Here is an 18,882-nt window from a genome sequence, read left to right as displayed (position 1 = left end):
TATTTAGAATAAAAAAATCATTTATTCTTTCACTTATATTTATTTTTTCTCTTCTATCAATATTTTTTTCATCAACAAATGATCATCATATCATACAAGTTATTATATAAACGCTTAGAATTTTCCTTTAAAACTGACAGCGCTTTCTGTGACAATGAGATGTTCGCTTATATAAGTTACACGTACACGATATTTAAGAATGTATTACAATCCTGAAAACTATGCAAATTAGATTATAGCACATATAATTTCATTCATTCCGAAAAATATAATCTTATTTCAATTATTTATTAATAAATGAAAATATTAAGACATGAAAAAATAAGCTGATAAGAAATTATGATTTACTATATAAACCATCTGTCACGTTAAATATTGCAATAAACAGTTTATATATGTTAAACAAAAATCGAACAATTAATTGAAACGACTCAAATTATAAGTTAAACACAGAAGTTGCTCGAAAAGAATATCTATTTATTGTAGGAATTAATCGATCTTAGTTTATCATTAGATTTGACTTGTAATCATCATATATATGTAAATCGCAAATCGTAATGCGAAAATATCTCTATACTGCATCTTTTACGTGAAACAAACAAAACATATCTACACGTACACAGATATAAAATATGGTCATTTAATATTAAAACTATTAATTCTAAATATTACTTATACAACGAAGAATATTAATCGACAAAACAAATGTATAGCAAGTGTTCGGATAACAGACTCATAATTCTGTTCTTTAATTTTGATTAGCAGTCTCTTTAAAGTAATAGAAATGTGATCAATGAAATATACCTATATTAGTTTACTTAATCTATCAAAACTGATTAATCGTCGAACTTAATAGAGTTAACACTTGTATCTATTTGACCACCGCGGTAACTACCTCGCTTCTTCTTAGTTTTTTCATGTCTAAAAGATTTTCCTCTTGTGTGTCGCAAATCCAGATTAGCCTTTTCTCCCCATGAACCTCGTGCGCCTTTCTGTTGAAAGAAAACAAAAAAAGAAAAGAAAAATAAAGGGCGGAATGAATATATTAACACACACGGCAGTCCTAATAAAATCAATTATTTCTTTGATATTATATGTATATTTATAAATAAGTAATATCTCACCTGTTTATATATAGATATATATATATACATTTATATTTCTTTTCATCATCAATCATCAAAGGTAATCTTTTTATTTTGTGTAGATGCGGAATCGAAAGTTGTTCTTTTATCAAAGCCACCTCTACCTCCACGGAAACCCCCTCTACCACGACCTCCCCTATCTCCGTTATCATTACTCCATGATTTCCTAAATCCATTTCCTCTATCTTTATCGTTATCGTTATTATTGCCACCCCAAGACTTCCTATTATCAAAACCGCCCCTACCACCTCGACCACCTCTAAATCCACCACGCGCACCTCTATCACCGCCACGACCACCGCCTCGATAACCCCCACGTCCCTCGTCTCGACCCCCTTGAAATCCGTAACCACCGCGCCCACCTCTAAATCCACCCCGACCTCCACCACCACCACTGTGTTGCTTAAAATTATTATCATCTTCATACTCCTCCTAAAACAAAAGAGAAACACAAGGTCAATCGCCGCATCTCACGAATATCATATATCGTGTTTTTAATCGTTTTATTATTATTATTATTATTATTATTATTATTATTATTATCTGAAAGAAGCTTCTGGTTAATGCACGGAAACATGGCCGCAAGCTTTTACGAGGCGGCGAGTGACCTGTGCGCTTCTCGGATGTTTCCGAGCATTTACCTTTGCCTCGAAGGAATTGTTAGCCAATTTTGGATCCAATGAAACATCTTCGTCCTTTACTCGACGAAATGGTGTATTATTTCTTTGCTGCTATATTTATCAAGAAAAAAGAAATAAATAAAAATGAAAAAATACAACAGCCTCGTTCAATAATAATAAAGACATAAACGATACGTAATATCGCACCTTATCCCCGTTAAAGCTATTAGCTGCTTTAACAAAATTGCTATAATTATTCTTTGCAATTTTTGTAGGTAAACTTTCTTCTTGTTCTTCAGTATTTTTCCTTTTTTCAGCTTTACCAGGTGTCTTAACCTTTGGAGTCGGCTGTTTTACTATTTGCTTTTTTTCCTCGTCCGAATCACTTTCTTCACTTGAATCCGTAGATTTTTTAGAAATTGTAGTCTCAGAAACTGATGCAACCTTTGGCTTTTCCTCTTCAGAAGAATCTGAATCAGAATCATCACTAGACTCTTGCTTTTTACTCTTTGCTATGAGTACCATTTTTGCAGGTGTTGTCTTTACAGGGGAAGCAGATTCTTCTTCAGAATCGTCGGAATCGTCACTTGATGAATCTTGTTTTGGTGCTACCTTTTCTGGTGCTGCTTTTAATACTTTTGTCGGTATGGTCTTTACTTTTGCTTTTTTATCCTCATCTGAGTCATCAGAATCATCGCTAGAAGATTCTTCTTTCTTAACAGTTCCTTTTTTGGATGCTGGTGGCTTCTGCACAATTGCTTCTTTATCACTCTCCTCTTCGCTGGAAGATGATGCTTCTTTCGCCTTCGCAGTTTTAATTATTGAATTTTGTGATTGTTTAGCAGGAGTAGATTTTTTGACAGTTGGTTCTTCCTCGCTACTATCTTCGCTAGAAGATGATGCTTTCTTTATTGCAGCTATAGATGATTTTACTGCTGACACTGATTTATTCACAGCAGGTTTCTTAGTCACTGTTTCTTCATCGCTACTGTCTTCGCTTGATGATGATTCTTTTTTACTTATATTTTGTTTCGATTGTCCCAATATAACAGACATTTGATTCTTATTCTTTTTATCTACTTCATTTTTCTTTTGTGAAACTACTTTTTGAGAAGGTGCTTGCTTCACAGCTACTGGCATTTGATTTGCATGAGTATCATCATCAGATTCATCGCTTGAGGATTCAGACTTTTTAGAAATACTGCTCTTATTAGCCACTGGTGTGGATGTTATTTTTGGTTTCGACTCCTCGCTTGTTGATGAATTTTCTGATTCTTCGTTTTTGGCTCCTTTTTTAGTAGGACCTTTTTTTAATAGTAGTACTTGTGTAGGAACTGGTTTTTTTACTACTTTAACAGTTGGTTGCTCGTCACTATCACTACTATCTTCACTCGAGGATTCTACATTTTTGTTTTGTTGCTTCTTTACTTGTTGAGCTGGTGCAGATTTTAAGGAATTACCAGATTTAGCAGCAACCTTTACTTTAGATTCCTCTTCATCACTTTCAGAGTCAGATTCACTACTGGAAGCTTTCTTTACATTTAATGTTTTAATAACTTTAGGTGATGCAGATGTTTTTATTTGTGATTTTGGTTTCTCTTCTTCCTCTTCTGTAGAACTTTCCTCTGAACTATCCTCTTCCTTAGCAGGCATTCCCTTGACATTTCCTTTTGCCTTTTCTAATATCTTAGGAGGTGCTGCCTTAAGTTTTACTGCATTACTCAATGGCATTTTTTGAGCAACTTTAGATGCTGGTTTTTCATCCTCACTTGAAGATTCTTCTGAAGAAGATACATCTTTTTTTGTGGCTACAACTGGTTTAGCTGTAACTTTACCATTTACTTGTACTGCTTTTTTTGGTGACTCATCTTCACTTTCAGAGCTTGAATCTAAACTACTATCTTTTGTTTGTGCCTTTATTGTAATTTTCTTTGGCGAACTCTTTTGAAAATATTGAAATACATCCTGTATAGTAGGTGCTCCTTTTGATAATGGAAGCTGAAAAAACATTCATCTTTTGAGAAATACTATCTTTTAAACTGAAAGTCTGTTTTTAAGTACCATTGAATATATCAATGGAATATCAAAAAGGATAAAAGAGAAATAAACGTGAAAATCCAAAATGGTAAATTTCAGAATTAATTGCTAGTAAAATAATTATTATAATACTATTTGAATTATTTATAAAAGCGGTATTCATGAAATATACAAAAACGTGATTTGGCCCACGTGGTATGGTGGATGGCGGTAATAATCGTCCGCGTGGTAATCATCGTGTTAAAATTATAAATGTATTATATTTATAAAATACTATGATATTATCTTACCGCCTGTGTTTTTTTCTGGAAAACCTTTGCTAAAGATGCATCCTTTTTCAGTAAATAATCGTAGACAAGAGCAGAAACGCCTAATTCTTCAACCGACGCCATGGTTGAAATGAATCGAGGGTTAGCGAAGGTTTAATGAAACAATCTTGTACAATTGGTCATACGAAACTTTTATTTCTTGTTCACAACTTTATGTTGCGTTTTCATGAATGGATAGGACAAATTTAATTCTAAAGTATGAGCTATCGCTGTTGAACTATACAGATCTTTGGGTACAACAAATAGAAAAGTACCTTTAATGTAGCAATTACTTTTGTTCATTTTCATGAAAAGAAAAAGAAACTAGGTATCACTAGTATCGTCTTCATATACGGCACACATCACGTGACATCTGCGCACGCCCTTAAGAGAATTCTTCTTTAAAAATTAAATTACAAAAACAAATCTCTAAAAACTATATTATAAGATAAATAAAGATAACTCTTATCATTTACTTTTTAATTTTGTGTTCCTTAATCAGATAATTTCAATTTATATTAAACAAAATGTTCTATGATGTCATTGGTTGAGCTATTGGTAATTGTCTTTTTTTGTAGAATCCTTCAAGTCCTTCGAATGCCTTTGGATATTATAAGCAATTTATTTTCACAGCATCTGATTGGCTTATCTTGTAGATACTTTAAACAGATTGATCAGTTTTAAAATGAAAGACCGGCATCGGTTTAACCTACAAAAAGTTATTTGTTGTATAAAATTAAACAGTACCAGGTATAAATTCGAATTGTAGGAAAAATGACTGAGACACAACAGAAAACAAAATGTATTACATTAAAAGGGTCTGCGGAATTGGTAAAACAATATTTACGTAAGTTTATATTGTGATAATTTTAATCGTTTTATATTAAAAAATATGTTAATTTTATTTCTTAAGAAATATAACTATTATTTCATACAGTTTATGGAATCAACAGTATACTTTATCAGAGAGGAATTTATCCTCCTGAAACATTTGAACCAGCGGAACAGTTTGGTTTATTCTTTTTAATGTCAACGGATGAGAAAATCAAGTCATTCTTAGACACTGTGTTAGGTCAGATTCAAGAATGGCTTGTTCAGCGAAAAGTTCAGAAAATAACTTTGGTTATAACAAATGTTAATACAAAGGAAGTTTTAGAGAAATGGGATTTTAGAGTTGACTATGAAGGCCATACGCCAAAAAGTATAAACGATAATAACATGGTAGAATTGCCTGAAGTTGGTACAAAGGATGTGAAAACTATCCAAAAAGAAATTCGAGAAGTTATACGTCAAATTACAGGTATTTTTAATTTTTCTTATCTATAGTTTTATACTTTTTATACTAAATATATTTAGTCGACAATGTCTTTGCAAGATTCATTGTTATAAGGTATTTTTGTTTATTAATAATATTACTTTTCTCTTTTTCAGGTACTGTAAGTTTTCTACCTTTATTGGACTGTTTATGTTCCTTTGATATACTAACTTATACTGTCCAAGATTGTAACATTCCAAAAGAATGGGATGAGACTCAACCAGTATTTATAGCAAACAGTCAGGAAGTACAGCTCAGGTCATTTTCAACATCTATCCATAAGATGGACACGATTGTCAGTTATAAAAATGTTTGAATAATTATGATAACGAATAATTTATAAATGTACATATATCTTTTGAAGAACTATACCTTAAACAATTATCTTTTTAATAAAAAGTACTACCAATTTTAAAAAATCTCAATAAATATTTTAATAATGATATTGTGTGTAAACATTGAAATGTTTAAGATTGTTTACTACCTCTGGGTTTTTAATGGTTTACTTCATCAATGAGAAGAGGCATAATAACCAATTTTGACGAACAAAGTCTCATTTTAAAAACGAAGATTTAATCTACGGTGACCTTTCGCAAGATTTTTGAAAAAACTTTACTTTCTTTGAAAAAAATCGTATTGAAAAATGATATTTTTCAAGAATAGCTTATGCACAAATAAAAAGCTTTTTCAAAAGTCTGCCAAAAGAGCACCGTAGATTAAACCTTCGTCTTTAAAATGTGAGCTTATTTATCCAAATTGGTCGAGAATTACTTTCGGCCTCTCTAATGGTGCAAATGCCGTTTTCGACATTTTTCGCAAAGAAAACGTTTAGTACTGTGGCGCTGAAATTTACGGCAAAAGAAATGAAGCTCGTACGCCCATACTGATTTTCATATACGTGCTTGAATGGTTTGTTTTATGCCATGAAGTAGCGATTGTCTAGTTGGTTGTGTGCGTAAATAGATAATGGTCACATTTTTTTTAACGTTTCCAAACTCAAAGAAATGGACTTCATGATACTCGCACGGAGGAATTATGGTAACTTACTCGGTCATTTTAATAAGCTTTGGCCAGACGATTTTTATGGCAAAAATAAGAAAATATGTCCAATCGTTTATGTCAAGGCGTCTGAATTTCTAAATTATTGATAAATTTTAGAAAAATTTGTAGTTTCTTTAAGATTTTATTAATTAATAAGATAAAAACTTCACAAATAATACTCATTGAGGCTTTAGTTCATTGGCAAACTTCTAGATTGGCAATTTAGGAATTGTAGTTTAAGGCTAAATAATTCTGGTGGTTTTTTTTTATTATATCAATGTAAACAAAAATAATGTACTAATTTACTCTTTTTTTCTTATTTAATAATTTAGTACGATATTACTATCCAATCTCTTATATTTATTAGGGTGTCTCAAAAGTTTCTTTTCTCATCACGCTATGAATAGCTTTATCTGACTTTTGTTGTGCAAACATGCAGGCTTATCTATTAGCCGTCTATGTCATCGGTTTCAATCGTCCCAGAACTCTTTAAAGTACATTTTGTTTGTGCCACAACTTTTAAAACTTTTATCCACAGCATTAAGCATGGGTAGAAAAAGGTGACATTTACGGCATGTTATACTTCATTGTTTCAAAAAAAGTGATAGTGTAAAGAATACTGTCGACGAGATTTGTACCGTGTATGTATGGTGCTATAACTATTACAACTGTTCGCAATTGGTTTAAAAAATTTAATGTGTGAAATTTTAATCTGGAAGATGAAGACCGCAGCGGCCGCCCAAAAACGATGGCTTATCAAGGCTATGCTTGATGAAAATCCGCGATATAGTGTGCGCTCGATAGTGAATGCCACTAGGATTCCCAAAATAACAGTGCACAAAATGGAATATGTTAATCGCTGTGAAGTTAGGGTTCCGCACTTACTGACCGAGACCAGCTTTATGAATCTCTACGTGCGACTTATTTCTCCAGTGACATGAAAAGGATCCCTTTCTAAAGAGGCTTGTCACTGGAGACGAAACTTGAATTTGATATGAAAATGGAAACACACTTGGTGTAAGGACAATAGGCCTTCAACTATCGCAAAGTCGGGACTACATTCCAAAAAAGTTCTTTTATCCATTTGGTGAGGGTTGGAAAAACGTAATTTTCTACAAGCTCCTTCCTCAAGGTGAAATAATAAATTTTATGAAATACTATCATCAACTGGATCAATTGAAAGCTGCCATAGCAAAAAAATGGCCAGAATTAATGAACCGACGAGGGTTTTTCATTATGACAATGCGAAATCACATATTGCATTAGCGGTAAAAAAAAACTCTTACAGTTTGATTGGGATGTTTTACCGCATCCTGCATACTCTTCAGATCTTGTACCATCTAATTATTATTTCTTTCTGTCCTTAAAAAATTCTCTTCGCGATAAGCGCTTTAAATCCATCAGTAAAATAAGAACGCACCTCCAGAATTATTTCTTGTTCAAAACACAACAATTTTGGAAAGAAGACATAATGAGGCTTCCTGAGAGATGGAAGAAAGTAAGAGAGAAAAAGGGTTCTTATATAACAAAATAAATAATATCTTAAACAGTAAACATTGTGTATTCATTTCATATTAGAAAAAAGAAAGAAAGTTATGGGACTCCTAATATTTCCTCCAATAATGGCTGACATGAATTTCACGGTGATTTGTGCTAAATAGGACACTGTAGCAGTATAATTTTGTTCGATGACAAATGCATATAAAGTATGTATATCTGTAGATTATTTTTTCAAAATTAATAATTAGTGAACATATATATATATATTATATATTATTTTTAATAAAAATCGAAACACAAGCTCCACATTATCTACGAGATTTTTTTACCAATACTATTTTGTTATCGTTTCTTCTGTAGGAGAGTTCAATTCATATTATTATAATACTATTCCTACTACTATCATTATAATAATATGTAATATAATAATATAGTAATAAAAATAGTAATAAGAAGAAATAAAAGAATATACTTACATTGTATACATCGTAACATATATGATGATGGTAATTTATAATAACAAAAGAAGGAAAAATATATCATTTTACAGGATGATTTGACACTCGATTCTCAACAAATCGTGTTCTTTATAATTTCAGCACATGATCGCCCATCTAATACAAACATATGAAGAAAAGTACGAATTGTTTCTTTTGTTTTCTTCCGCTATTGTTTCTTTTTGTCTTACTACCTTATAATCGTAATACTTTCGTTTCTACACTGTTTCTTACTCATGATCAGTCAAAGTTTTGTCTTTATTATTATAATATAAAATATAATAAATAATATAAATAATATATATAAATAATATTTAAGTACATTATTATTATTATTATTATATTATATTATATTATATTATATTATTATTATTAGTAATAGTAATAATAGCATATTATTAGTAGTAGTAGTCGAAATTGTATAGATTGGACTAGTCGACAGACCACGTAAAAAAAAAACGCTGAGAGTTCTACTTCATAAATAGTGTGAAAATGAATTTAATTTGTATTAAAATAATATAATATATAAGTATTCAGTAATTATTTTTAAGAAAATATTGGACAAATCCTTATTTTTATCGTAGACTTATATATTAATTCTTATATATATCAATTATATTTATTATTTTCTATGCATTTATTGTAAACAAATGCGTATTAAATCGTATTTAGCACGGATCACTGTGAGATGCACTAACAAAAAAATATATATATGAGAGACTGACAAGTGTGCGTTTACAGTCTACTAAACTACTTAGTCTATTCATATAAAACCAATTATTGTCGCGTGAGGGGTGAATAACTGACACAACTTATATATCGATATGGTAGAGGCATGGCGAATGGAGGGCAGTATTCCCTGCTTGTATTCGTAATTTATATTTTGTCCATACTTGTCGCTGAAGTCACATATGCCTTTTTGAACAAAAAAACAGCCTTAATACGTTATTTATTTCGATTGCAATGATCATACCCAAGGTAGCGTATTGCGGAAGTAGATATGGGTTTATTATTGATAACCCACTATGTAGAAAGAGACCTTGCACATCAAGTAACAATTGTGATATGTCTATTTAGCTTTGTTCAGTATACAATAGGTATAATCAGACTATGAGTTTCAGCAGCTATTGCTCTGGAAGAGTCGAAAAAAGAATGGATGACTTTCTTTGTGTTCTCGGCGTTTTTTTCGTCCCCTTTGTTTTCGGGATCATTATTGTCTTTTACTTTGTTTGATTGGTTTCCCGTGTGTGCGTTTGTGGTGCCGAGGCGTGTTAGTTATGTGTCTTGCTGGAAGAGGCGCAATAGTCGCAACGAAATCGCCACATAAAAATCTTGAATTTTATAACTGAAAATTCTAGGGGAAAATGTAAATAACCAATAATTCTTGGGTATAAAATTATGTATTATTTACGTTGGACATCATGATCAAAATTTAAATTGTTGTAAATAAATAACAGAAAGTTATTACGTGTGGTCACTTGCACAGTTTAATTCAAACGTTAATTCTGTAATAATTGTTATATCTTACTTGTTTATATTCCTATGGATCTTATATAAAATGCTACTTAAACTGTTTATTAAATTATTTTTATTTTTATTTTTATAAATTATATTTATATAATTAATTATTATTAATTTATTAAATTATCTTTATTATTGTAAAGCTAGCTTTTAAAAGCAATTATTTTCATGTTGAATTAATAATCTGCAATCAAATTTTAAATAATGGATAATTTGATTGATGATATTATGCATATTATCCACAAAAATCATCCTATTGAATCAATGAATTTAAAAAAACGATCCAAAAAAACAATTTCAAGCAATTCATCTTTAAAGGAAATACAAAATGATATTGAACAATTACTTGCAAATAAATCGTTTAATGCAGGTGGTGTTGAATATAGTAATTTAAATAAAATGATGGCATGTTGTAATTTGAAGGTACTTTTATTTTATGGTATAGAATTTTGTTATACGGTTACACAGATTCTATTTATTTGATACATCCAATGGATTGAGCACTATCATTTTTTATATATTTTCTTTTTTGTAGGCAGGTGAAGAAGTCAAGGCTATATATAATCTTTCTGAATCACATGCAATATTTTTTCGACAACAAATTACATATAGGTTTCTGAAAAATAAAATGCGTGAAAAAATTCTATGCACGCCTCAAGTATATGGGCTCAAATTTGAATATATAAAACTTCATGCTCAATATCCAGAACCTGAGGCAGCTTTACTATCTAATCTTGTAAATCTTCCAAAAGGTATGTTGTACCTTTTTATAAGTAGATATATTATTTAATTTCATGCTTTGTTTTTTCTTAGAGTGGTATATCGTACAAGTCACAGCACAATTTGAGGACTCTTTGTATTTACAGTACAATAAACATACTTATCATTCTATGCATGCTCTACACATTACTATACTTCCAACTGGTAATAGCATTATAGAACCACTTTGTATAACTTTACCAAAACCACAGACACATACTATGTATGATATATGCAATGAAATTCATGAGATTTTGGGTAATAATAAATCAGATCTAACAGCAACATATGCAAATAAAGAATTGTATTGGAAGATGCGCCTGAAGCAAGATAATAAAATGAAGGTATTTGCAGTATCAAAGATAACTTTTTATACAGTAGGTATAGTTATCATTTGTGGAAATTCACAAATCTTAAATATATTAGTTTATTTAAGACAGCAGTTCATGAATTAGAATTCACATGGTTACGTGAATGGAGAATACTTTTTATGGCAGATCTCATTGACAACATGGATGTTGCAACAGATATGGAATTAATAATTGATAAATTAATAGCAGATTGTCCATCTTGGTAAGTTATCATTATACTGATAATCCAAATTTAATTCATGTTAAATTATTTTAATAGATACAAATTTACATTCTGCAGTGACTATATATGCCCTCGTACTAAGTGGTTATTAAAAAAGATAAGCCTGGGTGCATGTTTTTTGACAAGAGAAGAAATAGCACGAGCTGTTAAATATGTTCTTTGCAATCACGAAAAACTGGCAGAAAATGTGATACTTTCAATTTATGGAAAATTATTAGACTTACAGATATTACGAAATGCAAAGAGAAAAACTTTGGTTTTAATTATAGATGAAGTAAATGCATAATTTTTAACAATTTATAAGAATTTTGGAATTTGTTATTTTATGTATTTAATATATGCATCTTTTATTTTTAGCATATGGACTTTTTACCATTTGAGTCTATAGAAATTCTTAAAAATAATCCTATTACACGATTCTCTTCCATCTATGTAGCATATGCATTATTTAAACAGCATGAGAATACAATAAAGGATGGATGTAAAATAATTAAAGCAAAAGATAATCTTGGTACATGTATAGTTAATCCTTCTGGTGATTTATATAAAATGGAAAAACGTTTAGAATTATTTATAAATTATTGGTTAACAAACTGGAAAAGCTTATACAATACAAAGCCAAAAGAAGACATGTTTGAAGATGCATTGGTTAATTATGATATTCTAATGTAAGAATTGCATTAATTTATTAATTTTCGGATAACTAGTTTTAAAAGCTCCATAATTCTTTGTGTTTAAAGGTATAATGGTCATGGAAGTGGTATACAGTATTTACCTGGAGAACATATAGAAAAACTCAAGGTAAAGGCAATCGTGTTACTATTTGGATGCAATAGTATCAGAATGACTCCTATAGGTGGACGTTTTCCCCCTTATGGTATAACCAATCAATATTTGATAGCTAGCAGGTAACTTAGTATCTATAGCAGTTAACTTATATAGCATTTATATAAAGGATACATATGCACATACATACATATAAAATCGTAAAATTTTTTGGTATTAATTTTCATACATCATATTTTAAGTCCATGTGTTTTGGGCATGCAATGGGAAGTAACAGATAGCGACATTGATAAAATGACAGCAAGTTTTATTAGTACTTGGATTCCATCGTCCGCCCAACGATCATGGTCTCATGTAGATATTGATGCATGGTGCCAAGGCAATTTTAGTTAGTATACAAAATTCATTGCATATTTATATTACAGAAAACATATAGTACAATTACAAAATTAGATTATAAATTAAACTAAATTTGCGCTTTAGCTAATAAATTTTGTTAAGAAATGTACAGTATACATACTTAGAAATATGATATTAATTTTACATTGCTTATAATGAAATTTTATATTATCAGGATTTGTAAAAGATTCTCAAAAAAAAATGGCTAAGGTAACAACGGAACCTGAGATGTTGAGAGCAATATCAAAATCAAAAGAAGCATGCTCACTATACATGACAGCAGCTTCAATAATTACACGTGGTTTACCAATAAAACTTGAATAAATGCGTTACACACATCGGTGATACTGTTGTCAATATATATATGCACTTTTGCGACATTTTTTAAAATTTGCAAAACTTAAAAAAATATAAACTTTCAAAGTAGAAGATATTTCATGTATTTTATCACTTATTGTCTAAAAAAAATCAATTTCAAGTCTACTTTTCTCACATGATAATTTGTGGTTCCGGCACAGAACTCGAAATATTTTTATGTGGTAATACTTGACCACCATTGATATAAAGTTCGTCCTGGACTATTACGTCTTCTCCGAGAACTGTTGTACCTTCCATTCGTACCCAACGTCCGACAACACTACGCCAACCAACGATACAACTATTTAACAAAAAATAAATAATAAATTTCTTAAGAAAAATTATGTGTATATATTTTATTTTATACCGATGTTTTATACTCACCCATCAAGCCATGCATGTTCTTTTACTACAGCTGCCTTAAGAAGAGTAGACCTTTTAATACAACAACCATCAGCTAACGAAACACCGGGACCGATGGTAACATTAGGACCTATCCTACAATCTTTGCCAATTTTGGCTGTAGGATCTATTAAAACATTTCCCACTATTCCAGGTCCGGAATGTAGTTTTTCAGGAGACTTTTGTCTTAATGAAGTAAGATACATACACATACCTATATAGAAAAATATATAATATATATATAGATTAAGAGTTTTCTTACTAATCTTGTATCAAATGTACCTTTGAGAAAATCTTTAGGTTGTCCTACATCCATCCAAAAACCTGGTAACTCCATAGCATATAATTCATTATCTTCAGCCATAAATGGAAAAACTTCTTTTTCTATGCTCATAGGTTTTAGCTCTATTCTTTTTAATATGCTTGGATTAAATATATACATACCTATTAAAAAGAATATGTTTTACTAATGTAGTAAAGTAAAGTTAATATTTTAATTTGAATGATATGTTCAATAATTTTATAATTATATGTTGCATTGTACCTGCATTTATTTTATTTGAGATGAATTCTTGTGGTTTTTCAACAAAACGTTCTATTTTACCACATTTATCAAATACAACAACACCATACTTTGATGGTTCTTCTACTTTAGTAACAACTATGGTACCTTCTTTACCATGGTTTTTATGATATTCATATAACTGCTTAAATGGAAAGTCACAGATAATATCAGAATTTAAAACAAAAAATGGTTCGTCTCCAGAACATAAAATATCACGTGCTAGCGCAAGTGGACCGGCAGTACCCAAAGGTTCTGGTTCATGAGAAAATATTAAAGTAACTCCTAGTTTCTTAACTTCTTCTTCTAAATCCTTTTCCATATCCTCTGCTCTATAAGATACTGCTAATATTACTTCTGTTACATTCATTTCTACCTAAAGGAAAAGAAATAAATACTGATAGTTTTTATTTTTCAACAGCATAACCATAAAAAGATTATTAAAAATGACAATAAACTTACTAAAGCTTCTATTTGATGTAGAAGCATTGGTTTGTTGGCAAATTCAACCAATGGTTTAGGCCGACTAAGAGTAAGAGGACGCAATCTGGTTCCATATCCACCAACAAGTATTAAGGCTCGTATAACTTCTAATTTCCTTTTTTTCTGATGCATTACTATATATACAAAACAAAATACTGATATCAATTGTTCTTGATACAGTATTCTCCTACTATCCTTATTATATCAACTTGAGTAAGGTTGATTTGATAACAATCTTTCTATAAATGAAAATAGATGTTATTACAAAATTATATGCCATAATTTAATGTTAAAAACTTTAAACCGATTGGTATACTACAACTTAATTTAATAAATGTGATTTATGCACTATTTAATAATTTTTATAGTTTTAACTAACATTCACATGAATAAATTATTTATTTATTCTCTTTATTCAAAGATAATATTCTCAGCTACAACAATAAAGTTAATACAAAATATTAATTTGGTTAGGTCTCAAATATTATAAACTATATCTTAAATATATAAACACACGAACTCTCTATGATTTTATTAACAAAATAATACGTACAATATGTATGTACCTGATCTATGCACTTAAAATCACGAAGAAATTAAAATGGAAATATTTATCAGTGATAAGCATTGCCACGTAAGATCAAATTATAGTAGTAGTTTGTGTATGTAAACACGTACTTATATCTACACACTGAAATAAGCACGTAGAATCATTTTCCTTATCATACAAGGAAAAAAAGATTCTTCATACCTTTTTCTGTTCATTAAATATGTATATTGTCATTAATATTTGTAAAGTTAGAAACATTGAACATGACACTCGATTAATTGTCGACATAAATATATATGGGTCGCCAAGCCAACGCATATCTTCTGCCTCTTCATAACCGAATTTTTTTCTTACTGAATTAAGTATATCATGGACAATATTTATTAAGCCGATGGTGACAGAATAGTTACGGTTTAATATAAGTTACTTTTGCCTGATGGTTAAATCTAAAAATCAGTTACTTTCAGTCTAATTATTTTCTTTTTACATCTAGTTATCTAGATACCAATCATGATTGGTTGTGACTCTATTGTGACTAACGAGTTATATGTAGTATACCTAATCATGTGTGTTTTTACCAATCTTGACAAGTTTTGACTTCATGAAATTTCCTTTTCTTTTGAACTTGAATATTACGTAGATTATGTTGATTTTTCGTACATTTAGTTTACTGATTAAAAGTGACATATCCGATGAAAACTGAAAAATAATATTTTGCTGAATAAAAAGAGAAAAAGAAATAAGAGAAGTTAAGAGAAATTCATTTTTATTATAAAGAATATAATATAAATGTTTGTAGTATAAAAATTCTTGATGTACATAAAGTTAATCATATGAGTTAAAAAAATTTATTTATACAAATACTGTTAGTATTTTTCAAAAGAAAGGAGCAAAATGCTAGTAATGTTGATAATAATTTAGAATATTACATAGTATACGGAATGTAGTATATACTACATTTTAATATAATACTGTTCTTACTTTTTTGGTATGTACAAAGATATCAAAAAAGAAATATGGAAGGAGGGAGAGAACCAATTAAACAGATGAGAAAATAATTACAATTTGTAAATAATATTTACAGTCTTTAACATTAAATATTAATTAAATAGTATAATAAACAAGAAAGATGGAAAAGTTCAAGCAAGCTCAAGTAGAAAATAAAATATCTATTAAAAGACATTTGGAAGCAAATGCTTCTCTTGATTCCTCTAGTGAAGATGACGACAATATTTGTGAAGAAGATATACAAAGAACATTGGGTGAAGTTATATCAGCTTATGAAGGTGGACAATTAAATACAGAAAAGATTATATCGTATTTGATTAATATTTTTCAATCTGGTGGTGCTATCTGTTTAATATGTATTTCAACAGTAAAGAAAGCAGATCCAGTAAGTATTTCTCTGATAACTTTTATATATGTATATATATTTTTATGTATATTAATATTTTTTCAACAGATATGGAACTGCAATAAATGTTATTCTTTTATGCATTTAACATGCATCCTACATTGGATTCGAGATACTCTAGCTCATAAGCATGAACAAGGAATTGTACCAACTTGGACTTGGTAAGCTGTTATGTGATATATACTAATATAATATCATTAATATACACTAATATATATAAAAATATTTCTTTTTTAATTTTATTTTAATACAATGATATATATATTTCTAGTCCAAAATGTAGGACAGAATATGGAGAAGATCAAATTCCAAAAGTATACAAATGTTTCTGTAAGAAAGTTGAAAATCCATCTTATCAAACATGGTTTATTCCACATTCTTGTGGAGAAACTTGTGGAAAACCTTTAGAACCTAAATGTGGGCATAAATGTGTATTGTTATGTCATCCTGGACCATGTCCTCCTTGTGCAAAAACAATGGTAATTAAATGTTATTGTGGAAAGCAACCTGCTCGTCCATTGCGTTGTAATACAAATGGTTGGAGTTGCAATAATATATGCAATAAAAAATATGATCAATGTAAGCATACTTGTAAGGAAATTTGTCACACTGGAGATTGTCCACCATGTTTAGAAACTCTACTAATGGATTGTCGTTGTAAAAGCAGCAAACAAATCAAAAAGTGCAATGAAGCTACTTGGATTTGTGACAAGCCTTGTAATAAGCTATTATCTTGCAAATTGCATACCTGTGAAGGTATTTGTCATTCTACTAAAGATTGTGGAGATTGTCCTAAGAAATTTAGAACTTGTCCCTGTGGGAAAAAACAGTACACAGTTTCATGTAAGGAACAGCAAGTATCAAAATGTGGAAACACTTGTGGAAAGTTATTGAATTGTGGTTTACATTATTGCAACATGACATGTCATTTAGAACAATGTGGCCAATGCTTGGAAATGATCATAAAATCATGTAGGTGTGGGAATTTTACAAAAGAAATAGCTTGTGGAAAGGAATTTCATTGTAATAAAAAATGTACGCAAATGAGACTTTGTGGAAGACATTTATGCAATAAAAAATGTTGCGATTGTTTAATAAAAAATACCTCTAATATATGTGAAAAAGTATGCAACAATCTTCTTAATTGTCAGAAGCATAAATGTCCAGCAGCCTGTCATAGTGGACCTTGCTATCCATGTGTTCGTACCGATATAATTCAATGCAGATGTGGTAGTAAAAAAATAACAGTACCTTGTGGCACAAAAAAGAAAATTAAACCACCTCCTTGTAATAAACCATGCAAAATACCTTCTATTTGTATCCATCCTGAGAGAGAGATTCACAAATGTCATCAAGGACCTTGTCCACCATGTAAGAAAATATGTGGTTTAATTCATAAAAAATGTGGGCACAACTGTTTAGCTGTTTGTCATAGTAAGGTTTGGATAAAAATAAGCTCAAATAGTACACAAGGGCAACCCAAAGGCCCATGGGAAAAACAAAAAGATACATTGGAATTAAAAACATTACCGTGTCCACCTTGCGAAGTTCCTGTTGAAATAGAATGTTTAGGTGGACACGAAACACGTATATTGCCTTGCTACATTGTTAAAGCTGATTCTTGCGGAAGATCTTGTGGTCAATTACTACAATGTACAAATCACACTTGTGAATTAACATGTCATACTGTAAAATCGTCTGAAGGAATCATTGGTAATACACAATGTATGCAATGTGAAAGACCATGCTCATTTGCACGGCCTAATGGATGTTTTCATAAATGTTTAAAATCTTGTCATCCCAAATCATGTGATTCATGCCAACAATTAGTACGTGTTTCTTGCCATTGTGGCATTAGTACTTTATATAGACGTTGCATAGATCTAACATCCGCAACAATAGAGCAACGTGAAGAGTTATTAAAGTGTGGAAATCAATGTCCAAAAAATGTAATTATAATAAACATTTTCTATAAAAATAATAAGTTTAACTATATTACAAATTTCTTTTGCAGTATTCATGCGGCCATCGGTGCAACGATATTTGTCATCCTGGATCATGTAAAAAGCAGAATATATGTAACAAGAAAGTAAAACTATGGTGTAAATGCAAACGCATTAAAAAGGAATATGTTTGTTCTGTTATACAAGAAAAACAAATTGTAGTTGAATGTGACAGTGTTTGTCAGTCACTTATATATAAAAAAAATGAGGCCAATAAAATTAAAGAAATACAACGTCAACGTGAAGAAGAATTACGTAATCAGGAAGAAATAGAAAAATTTCAAAGGAAATTTAAGCCACGACGAAAAGTAAAAGATAAATTGAAAAACAAATCGTCGAATTCAAAAGTGGAAAACAGAAAAATATACAAATACCTTTCGATATCGATTTTTATAGCTATCATAAGTATTGTAGTGATTTATGCAAATATAGTTTATTTTAATATAAAAAGCTTTGATATTAGTAACAAAGATTGAATTTGTTGTGATGAATGTATAATTTATCAATAATAAATGATTGTACTGTATATATACTATATATTATTACATCCAAAGTCAAATTATAAAAAATGTCTAGAAATTGTATTAAA

At 30.0% G+C, this 18,882-nt stretch overlaps 5 protein-coding genes and 1 long non-coding RNA gene across 16 annotated transcripts; 4 read left to right on the top strand and 2 right to left on the bottom strand.

Annotated features, from left to right (window-relative positions):
• Positions 1-20: 20 nt before the first annotated feature.
• On the bottom strand, positions 21-4,303 carry LOC124952143 (nucleolin 1). 5 transcript variants are annotated; one of them, XM_047501575.1, is made up of 4 exons: positions 4,093-4,301; positions 1,973-3,763; positions 1,787-1,873; positions 21-992 (listed from the first exon to the last, which is right to left on the bottom strand). In XM_047501575.1, exons 1-4 carry the CDS (start codon positions 4,192-4,194, stop codon positions 837-839), a joined length of 2,136 nt encoding a protein of 711 aa, XP_047357531.1. In that variant the 5' UTR covers positions 4,195-4,301; the 3' UTR covers positions 21-836. The 5 variants fall into 5 exon arrangements, with proteins under 5 accessions (XP_047357531.1, XP_047357530.1, XP_047357527.1 ...); XM_047501574.1 differs by having other exon boundaries at positions 1,787-1,876; positions 4,093-4,300; XM_047501571.1 differs by lacking the exon at positions 21-992 and adding an exon at positions 1,128-1,577 and having other exon boundaries at positions 4,093-4,303.
• A 229-nt stretch (positions 4,304-4,532) lies between these two features.
• LOC124952155 (mitotic spindle assembly checkpoint protein MAD2A) lies at positions 4,533-5,850 on the top strand. Its single transcript, XM_047501600.1, has 4 exons — positions 4,533-4,668; positions 4,744-4,957; positions 5,048-5,410; positions 5,542-5,850. The coding sequence occupies exons 2-4, from the start codon at positions 4,885-4,887 to the stop codon at positions 5,739-5,741; spliced, it is 636 nt and encodes a 211-aa protein (XP_047357556.1). The 5' UTR covers positions 4,533-4,668; positions 4,744-4,884; the 3' UTR covers positions 5,742-5,850.
• A 619-nt stretch (positions 5,851-6,469) lies between these two features.
• LOC124952157 lies at positions 6,470-7,964 on the top strand. Its single transcript, XR_007101832.1, has 2 exons — positions 6,470-7,734; positions 7,871-7,964. It is a non-coding gene; the product is annotated as an uncharacterized LOC124952157 (long non-coding RNA).
• A 1,173-nt stretch (positions 7,965-9,137) lies between these two features.
• Positions 9,138-13,227, top strand: LOC124952145 (separin). 2 transcript variants are annotated; one of them, XM_047501579.1, is made up of 9 exons: positions 9,153-10,407; positions 10,520-10,736; positions 10,798-11,087; positions 11,180-11,316; positions 11,395-11,611; positions 11,695-12,005; positions 12,078-12,245; positions 12,366-12,511; positions 12,698-13,221. In XM_047501579.1, exons 1-9 carry the CDS (start codon positions 10,189-10,191, stop codon positions 12,844-12,846), a joined length of 1,854 nt encoding a protein of 617 aa, XP_047357535.1. In that variant the 5' UTR covers positions 9,153-10,188; the 3' UTR covers positions 12,847-13,221. The 2 variants fall into 2 exon arrangements, with proteins under 2 accessions (XP_047357536.1, XP_047357535.1); XM_047501580.1 differs by lacking the exon at positions 12,366-12,511 and having other exon boundaries at positions 9,138-10,407; positions 12,698-13,227.
• On the bottom strand, positions 10,906-15,341 carry LOC124952152 (mannose-1-phosphate guanyltransferase beta). Of its 6 annotated transcripts, none has more exons than XM_047501588.1 (6): positions 14,880-15,341; positions 14,306-14,565; positions 13,826-14,219; positions 13,564-13,725; positions 13,264-13,495; positions 10,906-13,180 (listed from the first exon to the last, which is right to left on the bottom strand). In XM_047501588.1, the coding sequence occupies exons 2-6, from the start codon at positions 14,456-14,458 to the stop codon at positions 13,012-13,014; spliced, it is 1,110 nt and encodes a 369-aa protein (XP_047357544.1). In that variant the 5' UTR covers positions 14,459-14,565; positions 14,880-15,341; the 3' UTR covers positions 10,906-13,011. The 6 variants fall into 6 exon arrangements, with proteins under 6 accessions (XP_047357544.1, XP_047357545.1, XP_047357547.1 ...); XM_047501589.1 differs by having other exon boundaries at positions 14,893-15,341; XM_047501591.1 differs by having other exon boundaries at positions 15,005-15,341.
• Positions 15,010-18,821, top strand: LOC124952142 (NF-X1-type zinc finger protein NFXL1). The gene is made up of 4 exons (XM_047501569.1): positions 15,010-16,269; positions 16,339-16,451; positions 16,562-18,239; positions 18,305-18,821. The coding sequence occupies exons 1-4, from the start codon at positions 16,006-16,008 to the stop codon at positions 18,767-18,769; spliced, it is 2,520 nt and encodes an 839-aa protein (XP_047357525.1). The 5' UTR covers positions 15,010-16,005; the 3' UTR covers positions 18,770-18,821.
• The last annotated feature ends 61 nt before the right edge of the window (positions 18,822-18,882 follow it).

The sequence above is a fragment of the Vespa velutina genome, chromosome 10 (genome assembly GCF_912470025.1).
Source record: "Vespa velutina chromosome 10, iVesVel2.1, whole genome shotgun sequence".
Taxonomy (NCBI): Eukaryota; Metazoa; Arthropoda; class Insecta; order Hymenoptera; family Vespidae; genus Vespa; species Vespa velutina.
Note: the sequence above shows the minus strand (reverse complement) of the source record. Positions and strands in the feature narration are given on the sequence as shown.